We start from the raw sequence: 27,382 nt of genomic DNA, 5'->3' as shown, positions 1-27,382 counted from the left end.
CCATTTTTGGGTGTATAATATCCAACTTTTAGTGTTTGTGTTACATATCTGTCATTCAAAAAAAATTCAATAATTATTTCCCACCATTAACCCTTTGGCAACTCTCACTCAATCCGTCCGGTTGTTTATGAGGTCCACTTACAGCAGAGGTCACTGTTTGCTAACATAAAAAATCTACTTGTTACAGAAATTATATTCTATACAGCATGTGTGTATACTGTATACTGATGTGCAACTTTAAGCGTATTCTATGCATATTCAACACGCCCTTTATAGGGAACGCAATGTCATTCATTAATGAAATGAAAAACGCGAGTGTGGGGTTTTTTTTAACTAGCAGTTTAAAAATGCTAGGGACGCTTGTTTCTGCCAAGAGATAAAGAATGCAAAACAAAATAAATAAGTAAATAATTTTATTTTCCGAATTGAGAAAAAGTTAGAATTATGAGATAAAAAGTTGCAATTACCTTTTTACATTTTTTTATATTGGTGCAGAAACAAGCTTCCATATATATATATATATATATATATATATATATATATATATATATATATATATATATATATATATATATATATATATATATATATATATATAAAACATATTTATTTTGTTCACGAAATTTATGTTGCAAATGTTTTTCCCCTCAGAATCTCACAATTCAGACGTTTTTCCCAGAATGGCAAGAATTGTGAGATAAAGTCACAGTATTTTGTTATCCTGTGGCAGAAACAAGCTTTCGTAAAACGCTGTAATGTAGCTTACAAGCACCATCTGAAACGAATCTTAATCTTTATAAACTGGATTCAGAAATCCTTATAAACCTCAAAAGCAATAACGCAAGCTCAGTAGCGGGTTAAGCAATCACAGTACAAAGCTACAAATATATACATCTCATTTAAATCAATTCAAGCAGAGAGAGGTTTTTTAAACATTTTTGCATCTACAGTTTAAAAACTTTACCGTATGTACTTTGCTCTATTTTTGAAAACGGTTAATAACAGTACCAGTGGATTTGTAACTATTTCTCAGTTCGTGTGGCGTTTATGCGGTTGAAGTGGGTTTTTGTATCTCCGTATATATGTCCATCTGCCACACAGAGGCAGCAAAAGACTGAAGATCGCAATGCATGAATTCATTCTTGCACAGACTCCATTCTGTTCACATCACCATTGCTAACAGTCTCTTCTTCTTCTTCTTTTTTTCTTCATCTGCCTTGGTCTCCTCCTCAGGCATCTCCTCTGGGCTTGGGGGCTCTCCAATAGTTGCTGGAGGAGAAATAGCAGGCAAAGGGATGCCTTCCCCTTTCTTTGCCAGTTCTGCAAGCTCCCGGGCGGAGCAGGAAGGGGTCGGTGCGGGGTAGGTGTGGTGGAACGTGTCATAATCCACCTCGTAAAATCCCTCCTCCAGCGAGAGCACAGGGGTGAAACGTTCTCCCCAAAGCACCTCAGAGTTCAGGTATGAGCTGCGGGCTTGACATGTCATTCCTGTGGGAAAAGACAGGAAAACGGTTGTGAGCACAGAAACGTCAACAAAAATAGCAGTGAAAAGAGAGGAGGCTCATTCCAAACGACGTGGCGTGGACAATCATGAATAGTTTATGCATGCCGCGAAAAATTAGAGACATGAAGGAGCGAGAGTCTTCATTAATTAGATCCAAAGTAGGACAAAGAGCACAATTTGGAATGTTCAGTATTTAGAGCAATGCTTAAATATATAGTGGAATTGAATGAATTGAGGCACTATATGCCTAATTATAAATATATCTATAATGTATAACTAGTTTTGCATTAGATTTCAAACAACTGTCCTTTTATCTTTTGTTTTAAACACCAAATCTATAGTTTATAACATAATAAACCTTTTTAGTAAAATGTGTTGCTTGACAAATGCGCTTGAGACATCTCTCTTTAACAATTGCGACCTCGGAGCACAAAATCAGTCCTAAGTAACATGGAAATATTTGGAGGTATAGCCAACAATACACTGTATGGGTCAAAATGATCCATTTTTAGATTATTAATTAAAGATCATGTCCTATGAAGATGTTTTGCAAATTTTCTACCGTAAATTTCAAAACTTAGTAATATGCATTGCTAAGAATTTAATTTGGACAACTTTAAAGGCGATTTTCTCAATATATAGATTTTTTTTTTGCATCCTCAGATTCCAAATTTTAAAATAGTTGCATCTTGGTCTTAATCTAACAAACCATACATCCAGATGATGTATAAATTTAAATTTCCCCAAAAAATGTATCCTTATGACTGGTTTTGTGCTCCTGGGGTCATATTTAATATAAATTTATATATATAAAGAGAGAGAGAGAGAGAGAGTTCTGTACAAAGTCCTTAAGTTTCATATTACTTTTTGGGGCTGTTATATGAGCTAATAAGATAAGACTGTAGTGCATGGTTTTTATCTTGATTAGTTGAGTATTGTCTACATATTAAAACCACTTTTATAACATTTGCTGAAGAACTAACTGTTCCATTATGTCTTTTTCAAATATCTAAAGGTCACTGTTTAATTGTGCTTTTGACCTTCAGAAGTTAGTAATGGTCGTTTCAATAATGCCAATAGGAATGCAATTAAGCTTAATTAATTAAGAATATCATGTTTCCCGTGAAACGCACAGACATGCATGCACATGCACCGCTGAATATTTATGGGCACAGCGCCTAAAAATAGAAAACAAGCTTTCTCATCATCTGCTTTAGTGAACCTCGAATAACCGCATCAATTACTCCAGAGACGAGCTGTGACAAACAGAGCAACAAAACACACTTTCAACAAGCATCTCTTTTACGGCCACTTTCAAACACACACACGTAAACACACAGAGTGATATATAGAGGCTGTCATAATGAATATAAATGACATCTAGGAAACCCAGCAGATATCATTCATCAAACACATCAAAATTCATGAGATTCCCAGTGTACAGTAGTTCAATAACCACACAGGGCATGCATCGAACTATATAATCAATGAAAGCTACTGCAAAAGAAGCTTCGCTTTCACTGATAACGCTGTGCAATTGACTTAAACACCTCCATACGGACATTTTAAACTGTTCATTTAAAACCATTACACTGTGAACAAAGTGCTTTGTTAGCCACCCAGGGAATATCTAAAATATGAGAGCTTTCTAGAACCCAAGCAGAAGTAGAACCAAAGCCTCACTGGTGCCGAAGCATTAATTTGTTAAAGGAAAGAGGTTTTAAAACATCTCAAAGCCTCTGAGGGCCGCACCAAAAGAGCAGCAGCCCGTGGGCAGTTTAAAAGGCTTTATTAAAGGTCTGTTCTGTGTTTAACACGTGTTCCTTCAGAAGCATCTGTGCCATGATATTCACTACCGCAGACAATCACTTCTTCCCTGAGTTTATAAAAACATGTTTAAAATTCTAGAGGGTTTAAAAACAGAAATGTGCAGATTGAATTTTTTTGTTAAACCACTTACATTAATTCTTCCATACAGATAGGTTATTAAAGCTGTAAAGTTGTCTGAATCATCCTTTTAGTGGTGACACTATTGTTCTAGGTGGATGAACCTCTGGTTATACAAGTTGTTTCATCTATAACTTTGCACAGACAAGATTAATAAGCACTTATATCACGCTTAATAGATATGTATACGTTTTTTGTATTTTAGTGTTTTTGTGCCAGTGCAACAGAGTGATGACATGTTTTTGGAGCCCAAAGCAGAAGTTAGGAACCCTGGTTCCTTTGACAAAAAAAAGAAGAAGGATTTTTCCACTGGCTTTTAGACTACTGCATAAAATAAGTTCTGTGACCAACAAAAGTTCATAACTCTTACAGATATTTGATAATCTTCCGAACGTTTTTACATTTTGAAGCTTATACAAATGGCCGAAGTAAAACCCTAAACATACACAACAAACCAATTGATTTCCACAGAATGGCAAAAATACTATGGAAGTCAATGGCCACCATTAACTGTTTCGTTACCAACTTAGTAGCTTCCAAGTATCTTCTTTTGTGTTCAGCCAATGAAAGAAACTCTACAGGTTTGGAACAACTTGAAGGTGAGTAGATAATGATTTTTCACTGAACTAGGTCTTTAAGAATGGGTCGTTGTTCAGGTTGAGACTCAAACTAGAACTGCTCAGAACAATTATATTTGTTATTAGATTTGGACTCTGTTCATGGCATCTCCCTGATGTCATTACCCTGATTGGGCATGAGCTACCAATCCTAAACCTCCATTACTTATCACTTTAAAGCCCCAAAAAGGACTTTATTTAGGAAATCAATAATTATTCATTATACTTTTCCAATTTCGCTAGGCCTTGAGGTAAAATCCTGACCTGAATAGTTCATTATCATTTTCTGATACTGATTCTTTCACTGTTATCCCGCTTTTTGCCTAATAATAGATTGGTTAAACCTACATCGACTGAAAGTGGGATACTCTTGAATGTCAGATGTGAGACAAAAAAAGTATAACTGCACTGAACAAGTGATGATTGTGGACTGAATCAAACTACTCACTGCATCCCACTCCTGAGCAATGATTCATTATTTTAGATGTAGGAGAGAGTGTGTTAGCGAGCGCGTGTGTGTATTTATGTGTGCGTGAGAGTGAATTGCATTATAGTTCTTTCAATTGTCTTCTGCTTGCTAATTTCCCCGAGGCGGTCCTATTGACAGGCCATGAGCTTGTCTTACTGAGAGACATCTCAAGAGTCCTCCATCCTTCTGCTCCATGCAGGCAGCAATATCTGTCTATACTGACACGGAGCACAATGCAAAAGCTAATTAGCATAGTGTAATTGCAACTGCTGTCACATGAATTCATTGTCAATATAATTAGCGAATCCCATGAAAATACCACATCACGCCCTGCTGTCAGCATTCAGTTACCAGGGGAACTGTGGTAAATCTGGTCACTTTTCATGTTTGACTTGCACCAACACCCATTTAAATACTCCTGACTCATCCAAAGAGCTCTGATATACCTGGAGAGAGCCATCCATTCCCATTGCCATTCATCTCAATGGCAGTAACTTGGCCTGTGCATCCAACATCACTTCAGAAAAACATTAACTCGGTCACGTTGTTCCAAACTCTATGACCTTCTTTCTACCGTGGAATACAAAATGAGAATTTTTTACGAAGATTCTGGGAACCACTTTAGGTGTAATGAAAGTAAATGTGGTCTAGGGCTGTCAAGATGCTCGAAGGACCCAAAAGCACCATAATAGAGTGAAAGTGACTTTTGTGATATATATTAAATCATCTGAATTTATATGATAACCCTTGCAACCAGATCAGTGAGTCAGAGAATTAAACTGAATCAATCCCATTTCAGACCATCAAACAATTCAGTTTTATGAACTAGATCAGCAGATTCATTAAAAGACTCGATTTAAAAAAAGATTAAAATCCTACCTATATAATCCCTACATTACCTATACTATCACTATACAAAGTTATCATTTAGCTTCTTCTCACACACGTCTATATCCTTCTATTTGTCTGTCTATCTATCTATCTATGTTTGTATAGACAGATAGATAGATAGCAAAAATAGCTGTTTTCTAATTAAAATGGCAGCAGTGTTATTTTTTAATTATAGCGCGTTTTTGGGTTATGCCTTGGAAAGTAGGTAAAATAAATTTGGCTTTTTATATATATATATATATATATATATATATATATATATATATATATATATATATATATTCCAGTTAATCTCTTTTACTTAACTAAATATACAAAGACACAAAAAAAAAGGTTTCAGCATAAATACAATAAGTGTTATACTGCTTTAAATTGTTGTTTTAAACTATAAATTTTCTGTTTAATTTAATTGCTTTGTTTTGTTTTTTCTGAGCAAACCATAAACATGATATATTTTTATTTTATTTAAAGAAAACGTCCCCTAAACTGGTATTAAGTGTAACAGTTTTGTCAAATATATTTACAACAAAAATCTATTTATGACATATTAAAAGACTAATTGCTTTCACCTCAAATACTAAAAAGTAATTTTACATTTTTAAAATATGCCACTCATACATTATACTTTGCCCATCTGTCAATAAGAATTATTACTAATTTAAAACACAGTAAAATGTAATATGCTCCCTTATTTATTTATATATTTAAATGTACAAGTCAGAATAGGCGTGTTGTTTTCAATGTTATTGTGTTACATTAAATGACAAATGTAACATTATTTCAACCACATTTCAACATTTTCTTCTTTAAAAACTTTACTAACATTTAATGTGCTTTCTATGGACATAAAATCACTTTTGTGAATATCTTTTGATGCGGACATCTTGACATCTTTGACTCACATACATAAAAATATAAATACATAGATATAAATATAAAAATTTGGTAACTATAATATTCCTTAATATCCCTTTTAATTTTTAAGCTGAGCATTGGTTAAAGACATATTTAAATTTATATATGTCTATATAAATTTATATATGTCTATATTTTTGCTTACATTACAGTGTAGTTATATTATTTTCCTTCTCCATGGTCGACTCTCACCTGTAGCCTCCACCATTCCTTCCAGAATGACCACTATTTCAAACTCTTCTCGCACCAGTTGCTCCTGAGAGATGTCCCAAAAGGGGCTGTTCTTGTTGATCTCATGACAAATGATCAGTGGCGACACCAGGAAGAGCCGATCGTCCCCCGTGTCGAAGCCAACGTTAATGTCCGTCTGGTTTAGAGGGATGAACTCTCCTTCCTTGGTCTGCTTAGAGCGAATGAGCTTTGCCCTGATCGAGGCCTCCACTATGTGCGAGTTACGCAAGTCTCCAACGCGAAACATCAAACACAACTTGCTGTCCCGCACGGATATCACAGCTGTGTTAGAAAACATGAGCGTTTCGGCGCGTTTCTTTGGTTGCGAGATTTTCACAAACATGCAGCCCACCATAAAAGCATTGACGATGGAGCCCAGGATGGCCTGCACCAAAAGCAAGATGATGCCCTCGGGGCATTTGTCTGTTATGACACGGTACCCATAACCGATGGTGGTCTCGGTCTCGATGGAAAAAAGGAAGGCCGAGACGAAGCCATTGAGGTTATTGACACACGGTGTCCACTCGTTGTCATCGGCGTGGTCCAGGTCTCCACGGGTGTAGGCGATGAGCCACCAAATGAAGCCAAAAAACACCCAGGTGGTGGTGTAGACCAGCGTGAAGACCAGCAGATTGAATCGCCACTTTAAGTCCACGAGCGTGGTGAAGATGTCCGTCAGGTAACGGTAGGTTTCGCGGACGTTTCCGTGGTGGACGTTGCACTTGCCGTCCTTTTCCACGTAGCGCTGACGCCGTTTTCTCAACGGAACTCCTGGAGGATCGAAAGCATCTCCTCTTCCCACAACTCTGCCGACAACCATCGTACGGTCTGTGGGGATCTGCAGTCAAGCATGGAAAAAGAAGTCAGAAACATTTCAAGCTTGGCTAAAAGAAAAGATTAAACAACAGAAGCTAACAGCGTGGCCTGTCATCAGCAATGCAAACAAAGCTTACTAAAAGAAGGACAATCGATATCAGTGCTGGAAAGTAACTAATAGTAGTGGCACTACTGTTTTTGGTATCATCTATTGTTTCTTTTGAGGTAGAGTAGCTTTCCAGTAACGAGCTTTCCAGCAGCTGAAGCAATAATTGAACACTTTTCAATAAACATTACATTTATATTAAAGACTTTTATAATGTTACAGAAGAGTTCTATTTAAAAGAAATGCTGTTCCTTTGAACTTCTATTGAATAAACCCTGGGACAAAAAATGGCTCATTGTTTCCACAGAATTATTCAGCAGCACAACGGTTCGAAACATTCATAATAATCGACATATTAGAGTAATTTCTGAGAGATCATGTGACTCCAAAGCCTGGAGAGAAAATTCTGAAAATCCAGCTTTGCATCACAAGAATACGTAAAAAAGTGCCCCTATTATGGGTAATAAAAAAAACATATTTTGGTTGCATGCAAGGTCAAAAAAACACTTTCAGTTTCTTGTAATATGCACTTTTTTTTTATCTTATTTGCCAAATGACTCCCAAATAAGTCGTTCAACAATAAATTTTCCAAACCTCTCCTTTGCATTTTCATTCAGAACCAATGAGAAAATGAAGTTTTCCCATGGTCTGTGCAAGCAACAAGTGGGCGGTCAATATTTCATGTTGACATCAACATGTATGGCCTGGGATTCATTTTAAAAACTTTGATGATTTATTTATTTTTTACTTTTTATTCTGATAGACAATACATTTATACACAGTGCACTTTCAGATTTAAAACTTTGCAGGATTCATTTATTTAGAGCTGTTACACACTGCGTGAAAGGTCAAAACAAATAATAATACTGGAGGCACTTAATATGTTAATATGTAAATATATGCTACAATTAAAAACAGTCAATTTAAACTGTAATAATATTTCACAATATTGTTTTTTTACTTAATTGTTAATTAAATAAATGTAGCCATGGTGAGCACGTCAATGCTGACCCCAAATGTATTTAGCTACTTTTTGTTAGTGGTTACCTTGAATGTAGCTAAACTATTTTAAACTACGAATAGCTGCTTAACAAGTTACAGTAGCTTCCCCAAAATTCATACAAGTACAAAAAAAGCATAAAAGAAGAGTAAATGAACTTTTAATGAACTAAATGAACCAAACTTACTTTATCATTGGAATCAATCCATTTTTTTGGCAGCCTGATGCCTTGTTTTTCCACATCCTGGCCCTTAAAACTACTCATGGCCCGGAAGCCGGAGACGTCGTCTCCGATCCAACGCAGTAGCTGGAGCTCTCCAACTATTAGAAGAAAACGCATGGAAGCAAGTAGGTGAAACTCATAATGGAGAGCAAAACTTAGAGAGCAATTTACCACAAACAGTGAGATAAATGTGCCTGTAAGCAGTCTTAATTAAAATCCAAGTGTTAAATTATGTTGCTCTACAGCGTTTGCTTACCTGCACACCACATTTACACAGTTAGTCCCTGAATCTGTTTTAGAAGTCAGTGCAGTTGTTACAACGCTGAATGCATTATAAATTAAAAGGCGAGCGTCATCACTAAAAAAGTTTGTTTTCCCCAAGTCAGCTCTGATATTTATATAAATTCACAGAAAGTGGAATTAATGCATTAAAACATGATAAACGCATAACATTTTTGGTTTGCAATAATTTTACTTGGCCAAATAATAAATATTGTACTTACTAAAAGCTAGATATCGTCATATTAATAGAATAAAATAAAAATCTAAATGTATATTTAAATATAAATTGTATATAAATTGCTAATATATTTGAAAAACACCTAAGTCATTGAACATTATATGTAAAAAGTTTAAAGCAGACACATTTCACACACTGGAAAATGAGTATGAAATCACTATCAATCATGTTTACACACTGCCTACAAAACTTTTACCTGTCATTAAAAAAATAAAAATAATAATATAAATAAATAATATAAATAATAAGAATAATAATCTGACTGCGTTTTTAAAAGGATGATGAATACAAAAAAAGTGTGCAAGGACCTTTTCTTCTAAAGCATACTCCAATGATCTGTTTTAGTTAAAACTTACAAATCTATTTTTACTGTGCATGGGATACTAGTGACCCACATCAGGGTTCTTAAAGGAAAAGCACTCTTAAAAATGAAACTTCTACCATCATTTACTCACATTCCACTTGTTTCCAGCACAAAAGAACGCAAAAAGAAGATATTCTGAAGAATACTGGTAACCAAAAGTTTTTTCCATATGGAAGTCAATGGCTACCGTCAACATTTTGTTTTGTGCTAAACAGTTTGATTCACACAGAGCCGTGAGACCATAGATTTATATACGTGTATAGGTGTATTCAAAGTACCGCCATTACCGGTATTATTTATAGTGCGTGGAATGGTGAGCTGTGATTGGTTGAGCGGAAATATCTCGTTCTGCAGAGAAGGGAGACTGGCGATTTTCACGGTTTGGAACAAAATGTAAAAGGAAATGCTACAAAACCCTGCCAAAGATTCAGCCTCATCTCTAGCATACATAAAATGCTTTATTTCCACATTATTGATCGTGTTCACTGAATGCTGAATTCCACATCTGTTTCAACATGTTATCCATTAGCTCAAAGTCTCTGAAGACATTGTCTCTATCCCTCTCTGCCCAAGCATCACCCAACAGCACCGACAGCAGGTGCGGGTGAGTACCGGTGGGTTTTTTTCATAACACACATGTGAAAGTAATATTAATGATGGCAAGCTCCATGGGGAACATGGAGCGAGGCCTTCTGAGGCAGATGGGGGCAGACGGCACCCACTAGGAGATCTGATCAGATATGGTCGAGAGAGAGAGAGAGAGAGAGAGAGAGAGAGAGAGAGAGAGAGAGAGAGAGAGAGAGAGAGAGAGAGAGAGAGAGACAGATTGAGAAAGTGACAGATAACAACTCAAACGCAGATAAACTAAAGCCACATGAAATGATTTACTGTGAACTGATGAATTATTTATACAGTGCTGATATCTGGACTTGTTTGTTTTGCCATTATTTTGGCTTGACAGATTTGCTGTGAAATAAGGGTGTGCAACAAATATCTTTAGGAGCCAAGAAAATAAACGGTGCCTATTTAGCGAGATCATTAACACATTAAAACAAACTTTATGTACGTAGCTGAATACTTTCTTCAATGCGTCCTAACATGGTGCGATAAAGAGTCAAGCAAAAGCTCTTTCATTTTAATTTTGCTACTTGCAAACGACACTTCGTAGTGGTGTATTCGAATAAATTATTGTTTATAAAAAGAATCATTTGAATGAAAGAATAAAGCAGTTTCTGAATAAATCAGTGGCTGAATGAAAAGATATGTTCAATAAATAAATAAATAAATGAGTATATCATTCCTAAACTAAACATATTCATTGAGCTAATGTGTTAAATATGAGGATATATATATAAACTAAATACAAATAAACACACTCACGAAGTCTACTAGAAGTCTCTTAATGTTCATTTATTTAAAAACAGTAATTAAATATTATTACAATATATGCTGGTTTGGTGCTCAATAAACCTTTTTTGTTATTCCTATTTTATTTATAGTGTTGTTTATATTTTCTTTTTTTTTTTTTACAACGTCTTTACTGCCTGTTACATCTGATAAATGTAATGCCTTCTTAATAAAATTATACATTTCTTTCAATACACATACATACATTACATATATAATAATCCCAAGTCTTTGAATGGTAGTGTATACTTTGACAAACTGTCTAAAAACTGATTTTTATTTTTTTATTTCATCAAGTCTTCTACATCAAATGTAAATAACATTTAGAAACTAAATTATAACTATAATTAAAAACATCCTCAAATGGCGTCCCACTTGTTTAGGACTCTGGCTTATTGTTGTTGCGACTGGCACGAACAAGCTTTGAACTCCATATAAAAGAACACTGAGTCCAAAATTAAACAACTTGAGAAAACTAGCCTTATAATTGTCTAACTGGTCTCACGGCATGAACATACCTTCATGCACTTTTTAGCCAGACACAAAATACTTACCAACAAATACATATCAGTGCAGTTTCCAAAAGAAATGAACACAAACAAAGCTCTGCAGATTTCCACACAATTGAAATGCCTTCACTTAACATTTTGGCTATTTTAATCATGTTTTCGTGTACTGAGGGTGCAGTATTTTCCCTTTAAAAAAAGAAAAGAAAAACTTTGCCAAATCAGGATCCCAGGAGGCTGAATCAACCAGGACGCTGTCGTCTCTGACTCAGACACATTTTGCAGTCAAACACCCCGCAGCCCGGCCACAACTGTGCCACTGTCACTCTGCCTGAACTGTTGCGTCATCACAAACCAGAACACTGGATAGCACCAGGGGTCAGTGTAAAATGTCACCAACTGGAGTGAGCAGCAGGAGAGCACTCTTGCTCCTCTGTGCCTCTCACCGAGACGGAGCAGAGCGCACCGCCACGACAAGCCGCAAGGGATTGAAGCACTTTGCCTCTTTTTAGTCATGGTTTCATTCTCTCCTAAATCTCTATTAAGCTCTAAAATTCTATGTAAGGTCAGCTACATGCATGCAAAACTCACCGTCTTGGTGAAACAAGAACAACTCTATATCTCAAATTATAGATTGTGTTTAGTAACATTCTGTGCTGGACCTGGCAGACTCACAGCTAGATTTTTATATATTCAAAATACTATCAATAATCCTCTTGCAGTTTTGGCATAATTTATTGGAAATAACACTATTAGCAAATTGACTTAATTTTTTTAATTGTAAAATGGGCTCTGAAACAAATACATGTTATGCTTCAAAAATGTATAGAAATTATTATTTTTGTTTTGATTATTTTTAAATATATATATAATTATGAATGAATATTGATAGACATAAATTCTATAAGAATAGATCAAAGGTGACAGTTAACATTTATAATTCTACAAATTCGTTCTGTTTTAAATAAACAAAAATGTTTTTTGTTATTTGTTTTTAATTATTAAATACATATACATATATATATATATATATATATATATATATATATATATATATATATATATATATATATATATATATATATCTCACAGAATTCACAAAATAAGCAGCAAAACTGTTTTCAACTTTGATGATAATCAAAAAATTTATCTTGAATCTTGAGCAGCTTTCTTTTGGTTATTTTTTTAATAATATAGCCAATAAATATTCATTAGAAATGTTTCATTATTATTTATACCCTATTTATATTCATAATGGATTTTCATAGTATATGATAGGGATGTCTGGGTTTGTGTCACGATTAAAACAATAAAATACAGACATAAAATGCATTCAGAAAAGTTGAAAAAAAAAGAAAGAAAATTATAATCCCTATTTAACAAACCAACAAAAACACACACCAAATCTGTTGGTTTTAATAAAAATCAACTCATTGGACAGGAACGTATAGCAAGCACCACTACTTACACATCTCCTGATGCAAGGTCTCATTTAAAAGAAGGCTATCAGAGAGATGGCATATAGCTTTGGCGCAGAACATGACCATATTATTTCAGTCTGCTTTCTATTATCTGAATGCTAGACTCCAGACAGCACTATGACAGATGGAGAAGACATAAAAAGGACTACAATGTGGAAATCCATTAGACGGCCCTCAAGGAAAGATCTATTGAGATGGCCTAGACTGATCTTCGTCACAGCACCTGACCTTCACGAAACCTTTATCCACCATGGTTTAAATGTGCAATGTCTTACTTCATTTGCTTTATGATCTATAATCAGTGGCAAGAAAAGCCTATGACTACCTCAAGGGCAAAAACAGGCTTTTCTATTGCAGACCCATCCGGTATTGGGGAACTGGAGAGCACTGACACAGAACACGAACTCACCGCTCCCACGATTTGCATAATTACCTTTTCAACAATTTTTACACAATCCCTGTCCTTTAGAGATAGACGGGATCATGATCGCCGATGACGCCTGGAGAGTTCACCTTGAGTTCACCTTTTGTGGCCTAATTGCATCATGGATGTCCTGCGTGTATTCAAATATTTTTACCAAATATTTGCACTACATGCTACATGCATCCACTGATGCGATTCTTTTAACCTTTGCTAATGCTGACATAAGCAAAGGTCTGACGCTCTGGAAGCTTGTCTGGTCATTAAATTGGATTTAATAAGCTTTTGATATGTCACACCGCTGAACCCTGCACCTCACAGGAGGGAGACTCTAATGGCTTAACTTACTTGTGATGTGTCCTTAAAAGCCAATAGCAGTTTGCTCAGATTTTCAGAATAGAACAACATGCATCAAAGTAGGAGCCTTATTCAATCCGAAAAGAATCAAAACAGCGCTGCGAGGGATAAACATACAGACTGTTCAAAATATTCTCATTTTGATCTTTGAACGAAATAACACTGATAAACATGGATCATAAAAATCGAAATGTTAAAGTCCCTTCTCCCATCACACATGTGTATGTATCAAAATTGTTGTCTTTGCAAATATACACATCAACACTGATAAATACACTCATAAACACAATAATTTAGGCCTTAAAAGTCAGCTTGAAATCTGACTGTATTTAGTTAGCTCACATTGCTATTTTTTGTGGTTAAAAATTCCCCCATGCAAGCAAATTTACAAAAAAAGGTTAATCTTCAATCCAAATCTGTAAATGGTCATCGCCTCTAAAATGATTGGCCTTCTCTGATGACATCAGTTTGATGGCTTGGGCATGAGCATGACATCCTTAACCACGCCCCTCCAACTGTCCAACTGAAAGTATTCATTTCAGAAAAAAATGCCATCCAATCAATTCGCAGTGAAAGAAAAACAAGCCACACCCTCAGTTTTCCTCATTCAATATTCTGTTTCACCCTGAGGTACGTCACAATACAGACGTTAAAATCGGTCACAAACTTCTGTTTCATGCGGAAAAAAAACATGTGTAACAGTGTAGCTCTTAAAGTGACAGCAGTCTAATATTCTTGCAGTCTGTCATTCACGTTACTCAAACAACAAATGAGAGAAAATCTCTCACTATTCACTTTCACAAATCACTTTTGTAGCTTTAATACGAAGAAACACACACACACAAACACACACAAACGTGTTGCATTTCCAATTTATTTGCTTTTATCTGTAATTTTGAACCACCACTTAAAATCCTTTTTTTTCATTACTGAGCAAGAAAACATTAAATTGATCAAAAGACACAGTAAAGACATTTGAAAATTACAAGGATTTTCCTGAAAATGGATTAGTGTTTACACCAAAAATATTAAGCACAACTGCTTTCAACAGTGATAATAAATATTTATTGAGCACCAAATAATCATTTCTAAAAGATCATGTGCCAATGAACATTCAGCTTTAACGTCACATTCATAAATTCAATTCAATATATTAAACAGACAAGTTATTTTAAAATATAATATTATTTCCCAATATTACTGCTTTTACTGTATTTTTATAATAAATAAATACAACAAGACAAGAATTAAAAGAATGATAAAAAAAAAGCAGGGGGGAAAATTTCTATCATGTAGGCTGTCAGAATTAGATGGCCTCTCATTATGCACTTGTGTATTTACAAATCCCTTTTATCAGCAGTGGAGGGCATCTTCATTTCAAGCGGTAAAATCATTTGCTTGTGTCTGGCAGCTGTCTATTCTCTGTGCAAAACAACACACAGAGGCGAGTGGAAAGGAAAGAGCCATCCGACATGGGCCAAAAATAGACCTGCATTTCCAAGGCTTTTGGTTCACTGGTGCCACTCCATTATGGCGCTCGTGAAGAGCAGGTAAAGGTTTGAACATCATAGTTTCATAGATACCATCTCATGCATCTTTCAGTAAACCAGGAGAAAGAGAAATCAAAGTCTTGAAAGAGATAGTGAAAATCCTAAAAACCAAAAATGAAAATCCTGTCACCATTTAATCACCCTCACTTCATTCCTGCTTCTGCTGAAGCTATTCTGAAGAATGTTAATAACCAAACAGTTTCTGTTTCCACTGACTTTTTTGTCCATACCAAATATCAACGGGAGCCAAAACTGTTTGGTTACCAATGTTCGTCAAGATATCTTCTAATCATAAGTTTGGAATGACATGAAGGCGAGTAAATGATGACAATATTTTCATTTTTGGGTGAGCTATTAATTCAACCTATATATTTTTCCCTCACAGATCTGACACTCTTCTAAGACCCATTTGAAAAAGTTTGAGCGTTAGGTTTCCATTGGGAAAGTGGATGTCTATTGGGAACATTGGCTATCCTGTTTAATTTTGAGTTTAATTACAGCCTTGGGTTACATTCCATGTCTCAATTTCATCTCAAACGAATAAAAGAGGACCTGAACCAGGCCTTAACATTTCCTCATTAATCTATAGAGCCAGAAGGTTATCCATTATATTTATGAAGCACTATGGATCTCTTTTAGCCTGAGGTGCAATTAAAGAATGACGCATGTCTCCATACAAATGCTAATTAACTGGGACTATGACGGCATTTAAACATATATTGCGCATTATTTCACTGACAAGTTCAATATACCAATTTATGGCAGATGCATGGGTTCAATTTTGAACGTATTACTAACTAAGGATGAACAAATTTGTGTCATGAATTCTAGAGCCCACACTATTAGATTAGAGATAGTAACGGTTTGAATTTTCAATCTTTCACCTCATAAAACACCCAACTGTCCCTCTGTTCTTCCCAAGCACAGTTCACACTAAGAGTGTAACCATGTTTCACTTAAGTTCACAGCTGCCTGGGGGTTTGGGCTGCATCGTAATGGATTGTAAGCTGTGATCTCCATAAGTGAGAGACTCCACAAGCACCAGAGGAAATGGGCAGCGCGCATCACCCCGCGTCGACCTTGACACAGGCAAAAAACAACATCAACGTGAACCCGGATGCCGAGCCAATCTGCACTGCTGATGTTAAAGACGTTTGTGGTTACATGTGGGGAAAGTGCAAAGTATCACAGCTTTCCCTGAGTATATTACCACGCTTTCTGACAGAAAACTGATGCAACTTTGGCTAAGTTAATGTGAATTTATGGATCTCATTGTATCGTGGATACGATCTCTGCTGTGTTTCACGTATGATGCAAGTCCTTGCTACGGTATTTGATTGTCTCTAAGTGCTGTATGCAATCATAGTGCTGTGCATCAGGGCACTTAAAAAGGAAAACATGGGGAGATAACTTTGGAAAAAATACCAAGTGAACAAAGTCAAGAGATCAGGATCATTTACAAGAGTTAATTTATGTTCAGAGAGATAGAGCAGAGTTACTCATGTTAATATGTGGTATAAAAATACACATGAAGGGTTTGCATTAATGGCATAGTTCAAAATGCTAATTTTATCATAATTTACTCACTTTTATATTGCTTAAAAAAACTGTATGGAATGGAACGGAAATTAATAAATTTTTAATATTTATTCAAAATAAACCAAATGAACCCAATTGACTTTTAGTATCTAGGACAAAAACAGACATTTTTTAAAAAATCTTTCATGCTCCACAGATGAAGTCATACAAATTTGTAATAACGCAAGGGTGAATAAATGATAACTATCAACTATTCCTTAAAATACGGCTCTCTCTTTTTTTGATATGGTATTTCTGAAATACTGAAATCTAAAAAGCCTTTTCATAGCAGTGAATAACTCTACTTGCTTTAGCAGTCTAAATCCTCTTTATATTTCTAAATGCATGTGTATATATATATATATATATATATATATATATGCATATGTCGGATTAATTCTTTCAGTTCTTTCTTTCTTTCATGTTTATATATGTTTAAATACGTAGCGGTCCTGTGAGGCATAACATTTCATTCCTCCATATGTCTCCATATACGGTGGAATGATAATGAAGTGCATTTGAACTCAGAAAAATACATGTAAGCATTCCTATTCAGCAGAATGCCATCCAAGCGTCCTAATACACCTCACAGAGGCTGGATGTTGTTCACCTTTGGAAAAATGTTCCCCGAACCATCCAAACATATGCCACTGCACTGGTTTGAAAAAACAATACTAAATTTGCCTGTAGGTCTGGTGAGACTTTGCCTTTTTAAAAACATTAATATGAATAACAGGGCGTGATGAGCTCACAGTGCCTGAGGCTCGCTCCCTGTCAGTTCTAGAACGATGATTTATTCAATAGCCTTCTAGAAGCGCGAGCGACAAACGGCCAGCTCCTGTACTCCTATGAAAACCATGCTCAGGTTTATGTCTGAATTAATCATTCATGCATGTCAATTATTTAGGCATGCATGTAATTCGGACAGGGAAAGCCTTGGCATTTTTCAAAAGACAGCTGTAAACCACATGTAGAGAAGTGGATAAACAACGGTCTTGTACTGGTAAGGGAAAACGCAGTGAGATCGTGTAACCGCAGCGAATAAATAAGCACAAATGAGCGAATAAATCATATACAAATGACTGAAACATAATGCATAACGGGATGGATAACAGTAGGGGAAACCTGGGTGAGAAACCAGAGGTCAAGGTTTAGCTCGTTAACACTGGCTCCATTATAACCCCTTCTGGAAGATGCTGTAACTGCAACACGTCTCTACATTAATAACGGTTACTTAACAAATATCTGTATTCGTCATAGTTTTCATTTTTAAATAAAAATGCTCAAAATCAGATGGTAGATATTTCACAAGTGCCCGATCTTTTTAGGAGGCTTTAAAAAAAAGTGAAAAATTTACATATTTTTCCCTTTCTGCGGCCTTTAACGTTATAGCTCAGGACAGTCATTAGTGAAGGGTTTGGGACAGTACATTTTCTTGCAGTGTCATAATCATGATGTAAAAAAACCAGAAAAAAAACAGGCAGCACACCGAGCACCCCTGAGCAAAGATGGGAGCCTCTGCCAGCTGTGGTGGAAGCGAAGTGCCATTGAAATACATGGATACACTAATGACTAGTTAGACAGTTACCGGTTCAGCCAATCAAAAATGAGCTACAGGGGTGAAATTACTACCATGATCACTACCCTCCTGAGATGACAATGTGTACAGAAATCTACAGGACAAAAAAAAATCTATGTGTAAGAAAGCCCTATTACAAGCCCGATTTATAATGCGATTTAATATCTTATTAATCAGCGTGTAATCAGCAGGTGCTTGCATGCCGTTTGATATACAATATTAAAACAACAATTTTTAATCTACATTTTAAAAGCTTAGAAGGGTTGTAACACTTTCCAAATACTTTGCCCACAAAAAATTTGGATAGTGTATTAATCTGCCACACAATATTTGACTGATTAGATGAAAATGTATGCTTTTCACTTACCTTTAAAAATTAAAACAGCTCAAATGAGATGAGGGCGGTGGGATTATAGCAAATAATTAAGTAAATCTGAATAGCCTAAAAAAATGTAGGCTACAGATGATCATGTTTTTTCTGACAGTTTGGTAGAGCTCCTTGACATTCACTTAAACAGCCTACTAGGTTTCTAAACTACTTTAATCTGAGGCAGACCAATATGGGATTATTACACAAAAACACGACACACATTGTGCAAAAACAGGAATTACACCGAAAATTAATTAATTATCTGTCAAAACCGCATCACGAATTGTAATTGTCTCGACATGTCAACCAAACAATCAGGAAACAAGTAAAACAGCCGATAGAAATAAAGCGTAATACTCACTTTCGTAGTTCAAGTTAGTTCCTCGCTTGGGTTCCCAGTGGCTCTCCAACCTGAGCTCATTTAAATCGAAGAGCGCACGCCAGCGTTTGCTTTAAAACATTGTCTCCAAGAGCCGAAAGAAATAATATGACGACGACTTGTAGGACTTTCACACGTTTCGCGTTAAAAGCGCGTCCCATGAAGTCAACAACGACTCGCGCAAAGCTACGGTTGTTTATGCTGCCCAGCTCTCTGGATCCTCGGAAGATGAAGGTGTGCTGGAGGGATGCTGGATGGTCGTAGTGTAGAACAATGTGCACGATGAGGTGGAATTGGTAGGCGAAACACAGAAGCATGAGCGAAAGCGTGATACACACACGTCTCCTCCCCCAGGTCCTGCCTCGCTCCGAGCGCGTGCGGCACGCTGATGCATTATATCACTCATTTCGTCAATGCGTTTTGACACGGAATGCTGCTAAAGATATCATGCAGTTGTAAATCGATCCAGGATAATTCAATAATGACATGTGATGCAACTGGACGGTAAGATCAATGACAGCTTCCTATGTCTCAAGTAAAGGGTCGCATGCATGACTAACGATCGTATTTATTTACTTATTATTTAGTAATTATTAGTAAATATTTATTTACTTTTCATTTTATCTATTGCATTATGTAAATGAATAAATACAACCAAAACTGGAAATTGCGTCATTTTAAATGTACATAATTTATTAATGTTTTTATTGACATTTACATACCTACATATAGGCCATGTTAATTGTAGTTTTTTCCTGGAGAATAAAGTCATGAGAATGAGTAATTTTAGGTGAACTACCCCTTTAAGAATAACAAATCAAGTAAGTGTCAGCTGGCTGAATTCAGTCATGTTGCTTCTGTACTTAGTTTACACATGTTTTTCTTCATATTGCTTCATGAAAAGATTTTTCATGAGCCACCAGCACACGCATCGGTTGTTTTATGGTAGAATATTAATCATCATTGAAGCTCAGCAAGTATGACAAGTTACTTGTGAGTGAAATGTTAATGAGAAGACATGTGGTGAACGGCTGCAGGCTATGGGAGAAAGTAAATATTAATCATTCAGAAAATGAGGGCACTATTTGAAATATATATATATCATCTTAATGCCATTAACTTGAGACATTCCTAAAAATCATAATTGTTTTCATACTCTGTGTGTGGGATGTGCTTGATCATAACACTGTATTTATTTATTTATTTATTTATTTATTAACACAATAACACAAACGGATTACCAAAAGTTTGAGCAGATTTGTTGAAACGAATATACAAATCTTTCTCTTTAACATTTATTAAAAACATAAAAACATTTTTTACATAAAAAAACAACATAATTTGTTTAGTATAAATTTACAGAACAGTATGCACATGTAATGTTTTACGATATTAAACAAATCTTTAAATATATATCTAATACTTTCATAACAAGGGAATTACGTTACATTTAGGAAGTCATTCGATTTTAGGAATATTCTTAAAGGAATAATTGAGGTGTGGATTACTGGATTATAGTCATGTTTTTATCAGATGTTTGCACTATCATTCTGACGGCACCCATTTACTGCAGAGGATCTATTGGTGAGCAAATAAAGTAATGCCAAGCTTCCCTAATCTGTTCTGATTAAGAAAGAAACGCGTCAAGTACAAGCCTATTGGGTGGACTGGAGTTTGAGAGACATGAATGAATCTAGGATTTGCGCATTAAAAAAGTTTCACAATTAACTGTATTTTATATAAATGGGAATAAATCAATGTAAAACTGCTCATTTACAGATATGTGTTAAACCTTTATTTCAAACTGAAGTTGAGATTGGTGAAAATCTGTCAATTGCTTTGATTTTAAAAACATAAATTCTACTAATAATAAGAATTCTACTATAGAAAACCACGTGACATTAAATGTATTAATGTATTTTACAAAATGCAGTATTGTTTAGTTGAGAAACAAACTGGATAGGAATGACCCAAATGCATAATTTTACAAATGTCTAAAAAAAGTAAAAACACTTTTCAGTCAAAGATATTCCAGATAAAAGCAAGCGCTGACACCAGCACTGACACTGTAAAGTTTTCCTGCACCATGTTGCACATATTAAAGTTATAAGAGCAAACAGAGGAGACACACCACAATTGGACACCTTGGGGCTGAACTCTGCAGGGGCCCAGATAGGGCTGCTCTTTGATGAGGTGTGGATGATCAGAGAGGGATGTCTGTGAAGCTCTACAGCACCGAGAGGTCACTGCAGCCATAATGATCTATGATTACCTGTGTCAGTTTTTGATCTAGGCTTTCCCGCCATAATAGCCTCCTCTGCAGGGATGGCAGAACAGGCGGTTTGTGCAAATAGCTACTATTATTATTAACTCAAGAGACTTGGGAGGATATTTGTGAAAAAAAAAAAAATCATGAAACTCACGGCACCATCATTGAAAATACTCTGTCAAGTTATCAGTTCTCCTTTATCATGTTCTCTTTTACTCGTTGACCTTCAGCTATTGTGTATGCAGCTTCAATTTGAAACAAACCATCTTAAAAGGGCAAAAACATCCAGAGACTTTTACTGTGATGAATGCTACACCATTGTGTTGAGCTCAGGGCTTTATGTGGTGTATTTCACTTTTCTATTACAGCTCAAGGGTAAGGTAATTCCTCCAGTATCTGACATCACAGGCCTGTTTTATTACGTACTGCGTGAGTGTGAAACATGAGGACAATGTCTGAAGCACTAATATGTGAACTATATAATAACCTATAAGCTTATGTTTTATGTTCGAACGTAATTTGTACATTATAGCATCACAAATCTTTATTTATGTCACAAAGAAGCCCAGAGTGCTTGTGACTCTTATCATATATTTTTACTTTATTAGTGCAAGTCTGTTATTTACAATGATCATTTTTAGCCTCTGCTTAAAGCTTACATGTGGTACCTTGGTCAAAATAGTAAAAACTGAATATTCAAATTATTTCTAAAGGACTATTTGACATTGAAGGAAATTCAGCTTTGTCTTGGTATAGCATTAGTAAGCATTAGATACCTCTTTTAAAAACAGTAATACATCTTACGACCCCAAATGGACAGATAGTGTGCATGCTGAATGTATTATTTATACAGTAATTGTATTATTTCTCATACCTTAAAACATTTCTTCAAATATTTAGAGATCAGAATCCTCATTTTTCAGACTTACACTCTTACCTCCAGCAATGAGTCCGTAGATGAAAGTTAGATAAGATTAAATTACAGAGGATAAATGGAAATAAAAACGCCCTGAAAACTCAAACACAAACGATTAATACACATTTAGACAAATTGAATATAAATGGAAAATGTTGTTGTACGTTACAGCTTTTGAATTAGACAGATTCAATGCTAACTGATTATATATTACATTTGGGATATAAAGTCTTTAGACTCTTCACGTAAAACTGTAAGCCTCAATAATAAATACAATTTTTTAATTTTTTTTTTTTACTTCAAGCCCATTAAACAATAGCCTAGTTTTCAGCCTAATGGTTAACTACATGCTGTGGCTGAAATTTTTTTAAAGGAAAAATATTCAGTTTACCAAAAGATATGAGGGCCATTTATTGAATATGTAGAAATTTATCATTTTGCTTTTATGCAGGAAGCAATAAGTGTGAAATGTCCCTTTAAGTTTGTAAAATCATTAAAATAGGAATTTGGTTTTTAAAAAATGGATTTTGTGTATAAACATTACATGATCTGAAGTGCCTCCCAGGAAGTTGGTCTAACACTGCAGTTACTGTGCCTTTTAAAATTTAGAGATGCGATGTTCATTCAACACAGCAAGACACACAGGCTCTCCAAATCTCTTCATCACAACCAAATGTGGCTCCCACTGCGGCTTCATGTCCGTCTCAATCACTCCTAAATAGCCCATCACAATGACCGTACATGCCTAAATGCTGGAAATGAGTCTATTATAGTCTGCCTTCAAGGGTTCCTTTGAACGATGCATAACCGCTTCTTCCTTCTGAGGCCAGAGACGTATTAGGAATGAATAAGCAGAAGAGAGTTCGAAAGAGAAAGAGAGGGTTGAGGCGAGGGCAGATCGCTATCAGAACCAGAACGAGGATTTGTATGTTGATGAGCCGCTAACATCCCTATCATTACGTGGATGACCTGCTGGACACCTCGGTGGCTTAATCTCACTGCAAAATTACATATTACAGGGAATTATTTTGAGATAAGCAACACAAAGAGAAATGCCCTGTGCACGAGCGCAGATGTGACTCTGATGAGGCGGCTGTTTTAAAGGCATTTCGTCCGATTAGTGTACCACAAGAGGACTGCGCCGCATGCATTGATGGGTGTTAATAGCTACTGACCACATTAAAGCAACAAATTAGAATTTGTGTATAAAGGTAATTTTCTGGAATGTTTTAGAAATGTAACCATCATGCTCTCTCCAGAGGCTCCAAGGCCATTCTAATAACTCCAAACAAACTTGACATTTAAAGGAACAGTTCACCTCCAGATTTAAATTTTATGAACGTTTATCACCCTTAGGCCATCAAAGATGTACATGAGAAAGACTGACATGATTTTTATCATAAATGATTTGGAGAAATACATCACTTGCTCACCAATGGTTCCTCTGCAGTGAATGGGTGCCGTCACAACGAATGTCTAAACAGAGAATAAATAAATCACATTTATCCATAAGCAATCCACAAGACCCCAGTCCATAAATTAACATTTTATGAAGTGAAAAGCTTTGTATTTGCCAAAAAAAAAACTAATCTAAAAAGACAAATCCACTATTAACTTTAAAGAGATCACTCACAAATGAAAATTCTGTCATTGCTCACCCTCATGTTGTTGCATTCCCCTAAGACTTTCGTTTACAGTTTCTTCACTTCTGTTTCAATCTTTCAATGCATATTCATGAGAGTTTCTTCTTCTTCTACCATCCTCAAGAACACTACAAACCATGCAGCCCATACAACCCGTACCAGAGGTGCTGTCTTTATATTCTGGTTTGAAAAAGCAAAGCTCTGCAAAAGAAATGCAAGTCCTCCTCAATTTGAATTTTTAAGACATCATTACAAATGCTACAGTCATGTTTCTCTTCTTCTGCTCGAAAACAGATCTATTTTCATAACGCTTTTACTATATTTCTGTGCCTTCTAGAAGTGTCAGTTACTTATGCTATATATGGAGTAACATAAACTCAGTTGATTTCATTTAAAATATCTTGGATTGGTTTCCAAGTTTGAATGAAGGGTCAGTAATTAATGACAGAATTTTCATTTTTTGGGAGATCTATGCATTTAAACCCTCTCTTCTGGCCAAAATAGGATCTGATAATTCATAACAACTCTTCCACCATTGAAAAAGTCCATCTACTTATAAATGGTGCTTAGAAAATGTAGACATTTTGCACTAAAAAAACCCTGCAAAAACAATGTTATGGATAGAAGACTAAATGATGGAGTTTTTTCTTAAAAACAATTAAATTAAACATCAATTTAATTTACTATTATGTTTACACATGCAGCTTAAGAATCCTAATATTAATATAACTAATAATATTGAAGTCAATCTCAAAAGAAATCATAGAAAGTTTAGTTTTCCTGTCCTGTGTGACGCTGCTTCCTCAGTGGAACACAAACAAATATATATTTTAAATAGTGTTGGGATCTAAACAACATTTAACTTTCACATAAGGATTTTTTTTTTGGCTGAACTATCACCTTAAATGTCTAAATGGGTAGTTCATTTTACATAATATCCAAAATGATTTTTAGTATGACTAAAATGTGACTGAATACGTGAATGTAACTGCCGGCAAATGTATTCAATGCAAAAGCTGATTGGTATCATTTTGTCGCTGCTTAATAAAACCTTGACACGTAGAGTGTTTTGTTCGGTCTCTGACCCTCTTTACACTTCACATTTGGTTTCAGACGTTCTAATTCTAACGCGGCTAAAAGAAAAGCTGCTTTCTTGTCAAAACACCTCATGCATTAATGATTCAAGTTCTTTTGCAAATGGAACACACTTTAGGCAGTGAAAGTTAATGAAAGAGAACAAATCTTGTCAGCGCCATTGCTTCAGTATGTGCGTGCGCGTCTGTGCGCTTTCAAAAAAAATCTCTGGTGAAAAGGGCAGGCCGAGAAAAAGAGAGATAAAATGCAAGATCTGAAGGCCAAACATAAATTTGATTAAACTAAACGTTCTGATGGGCTTCAGTGATGAGAATGCATACCAATATTCAATAAGCACGTCGAAGCATAACGGGTCCTCGTCGAAACTAGGTCCCTGCACTGCCTTAATTGAGCACCAAATGATAATATAATAATCGCTCTATTATTGCATAGCAACTTCAACCCCCCTAGAGATCAAACAGGAAGTATCAGATTATTGTTAAGCTATATTACATTAGCCTCTTGCTCACTGGATCACCTCCATCTCTCTTCTTAATCATCCACCTCCATCTGACTCAGGCATGTTGACCTCTCCATTTGCTTGATATTTTCTCTCAAGAGTCTTCTTAATATACAGTATATGTGCAAATGTCTTTAAAGGAACAGGTCACCCAAAAATTAAACATATATCTTTTTTTTTTCTGTAGAACACAAAAGGAGCTGGCAGAATACATCAAGGCATCTGATCCACGCTAAATAAACTGGTCATCAAAAGCTAGTTGTACTAACCATAAAAAACAGCTGAAACACAACAAAACACGCCCTCAAACTTGAGCATATAAAATGATTGACAGGCAGAGAGTGATTCTGATTGGCTAAGAGAGTTGTGATAAAATATATATATATATATATGTATATATAGATATATATATATAATGGTATATTTATTACTTATTATTCATTATAAATGTATTGGGTGGTATTAAAATATATACACACACACACTTAAAACTATAAATCATGCAAACATTTTTTTCACATTTTTTAATTAATTCACTATTATTTTACTTGACTTATGATCTGCAATTTATCTTATTTGTATCAATTTATATCTTTTATAATTATACGAACACCTTGCCTTTAAAGTGTGCACAGTATTATCAGGATTTTAAAAACAATATCTCACATTGCTTTTTACAGTTCATGCATTCTATAGAATAGAACTCATAACCTCGTTTAAGCTGCGGGAAACCTGATGAAAGTCACGCACGTGCACGTTAAGGTGTAATGCGACATCCAGAGCAATTGTTGCAAAGAAATGAAAGCCTTCACTGCCAAACTGCGCTCAAGGTCTCATCCTGTACTGAGAATGACCCCAAGACAGTGACTTAGTCATTCAGATTTAGTCATTCGATAGCACACACATTCTGCCGTAGCCTGAATCTGTTCCGCTAAATGACTCACTTCAATGGTTCAGCCTCAGAATATCAACACACTGATAGACTTCTCCCGTTCTCATTCTCTCTCGCCTCTCACTTTCTAAACACAAAGCCGCTAAATGTTATCCTTTCAGAAGCCCGCCAACCCCGACGAGTCTAATGAGAACATCGGTGCAAAATTGGCACTCCATTTACGCAAAGGAATAATTAAAATCGCTGACAGAACAAGGGACATAAAGGCTATAACAAGAGACCGCAGCCAATCTGTGCAAATCAAGATCTTGTTTCAAAGTCCAACATTTGCTCTGCTGGATTCACAGACAAGGACACAGATCTGTCGTTGTGTGGCATGAAATGAAAATATCAGACACTTTGACGGACAGCCACAGGGCATCTGAAAGCCTGATGCTGCCGAGATCACCACCTTTGAGAATTCAGACGATTTCTTTCAGGTATTTCAAGCAGGAGCGACTGAAGCCACACAGTATCCTAAATCAGTTATCACCATCAGGACAGCGACTAAAGTCATTTCAGTCATTTTGCTCACTTCTCTCACTTCGTTCCAATCCTTTCATCCATCTCTGCACAAGTTTTTTCTTTCATATCACTACGTTTGTTAATACGGATAAAATAAAACGTAAAATAATTGTCAAATATTTTTATAAAATTGATCAAATTTAATATACCAGGCAAACATGTTTATATATATATATACACGCATCTATTATTAGTAGATTTTTTATTTAACAAGAATGCATTAACTTATAATTGACAGTAAAAGACATTTCAAATGTTATACAGGATTCCAAA

General features: G+C 35.5%; 1 protein-coding gene across 1 annotated transcript; it reads right to left on the bottom strand.

Annotated features, from left to right (window-relative positions):
• Positions 1-614: 614 nt before the first annotated feature.
• On the bottom strand, positions 615-19,580 carry zgc:162160 (uncharacterized protein LOC561782 homolog). The gene is made up of 4 exons (XM_043260248.1): positions 19,214-19,580; positions 8,684-8,817; positions 6,536-7,412; positions 615-1,488 (listed from the first exon to the last, which is right to left on the bottom strand). The coding sequence occupies exons 2-4, from the start codon at positions 8,759-8,761 to the stop codon at positions 1,163-1,165; spliced, it is 1,281 nt and encodes a 426-aa protein (XP_043116183.1). The 5' UTR covers positions 8,762-8,817; positions 19,214-19,580; the 3' UTR covers positions 615-1,162.
• Positions 19,581-27,382: the final 7,802 nt, after the last annotated feature.

This window comes from Puntigrus tetrazona, chromosome 16 (genome assembly GCF_018831695.1).
Source record: "Puntigrus tetrazona isolate hp1 chromosome 16, ASM1883169v1, whole genome shotgun sequence".
NCBI classification, from domain to species: domain Eukaryota; kingdom Metazoa; phylum Chordata; class Actinopteri; order Cypriniformes; family Cyprinidae; genus Puntigrus; species Puntigrus tetrazona.
This window is presented reverse-complemented; position numbering and strand designations above follow the sequence as displayed.

Bases quoted from the DNA above. Each gene is read 5' to 3' on its own strand.
- zgc:162160 (XM_043260248.1), bottom strand. From the start codon at position 8,761: ATGAGTAGTTTTAAGGGCCAGGATGTGGAAAAACAAGGCATCAGGCTG. The intron at 7,413-8,683 runs GTAAGTTTGGTT...GCTTGACTGCAG, and splicing joins GGATTGATTCCAATGATAAA to ATCCCCACAGACCGTACGAT. The intron at 1,489-6,535 runs GTGAGAGTCGAC...CTTTTCCCACAG, and splicing joins AGGAATGGTGGAGGCTACAG to GAATGACATGTCAAGCCCGC.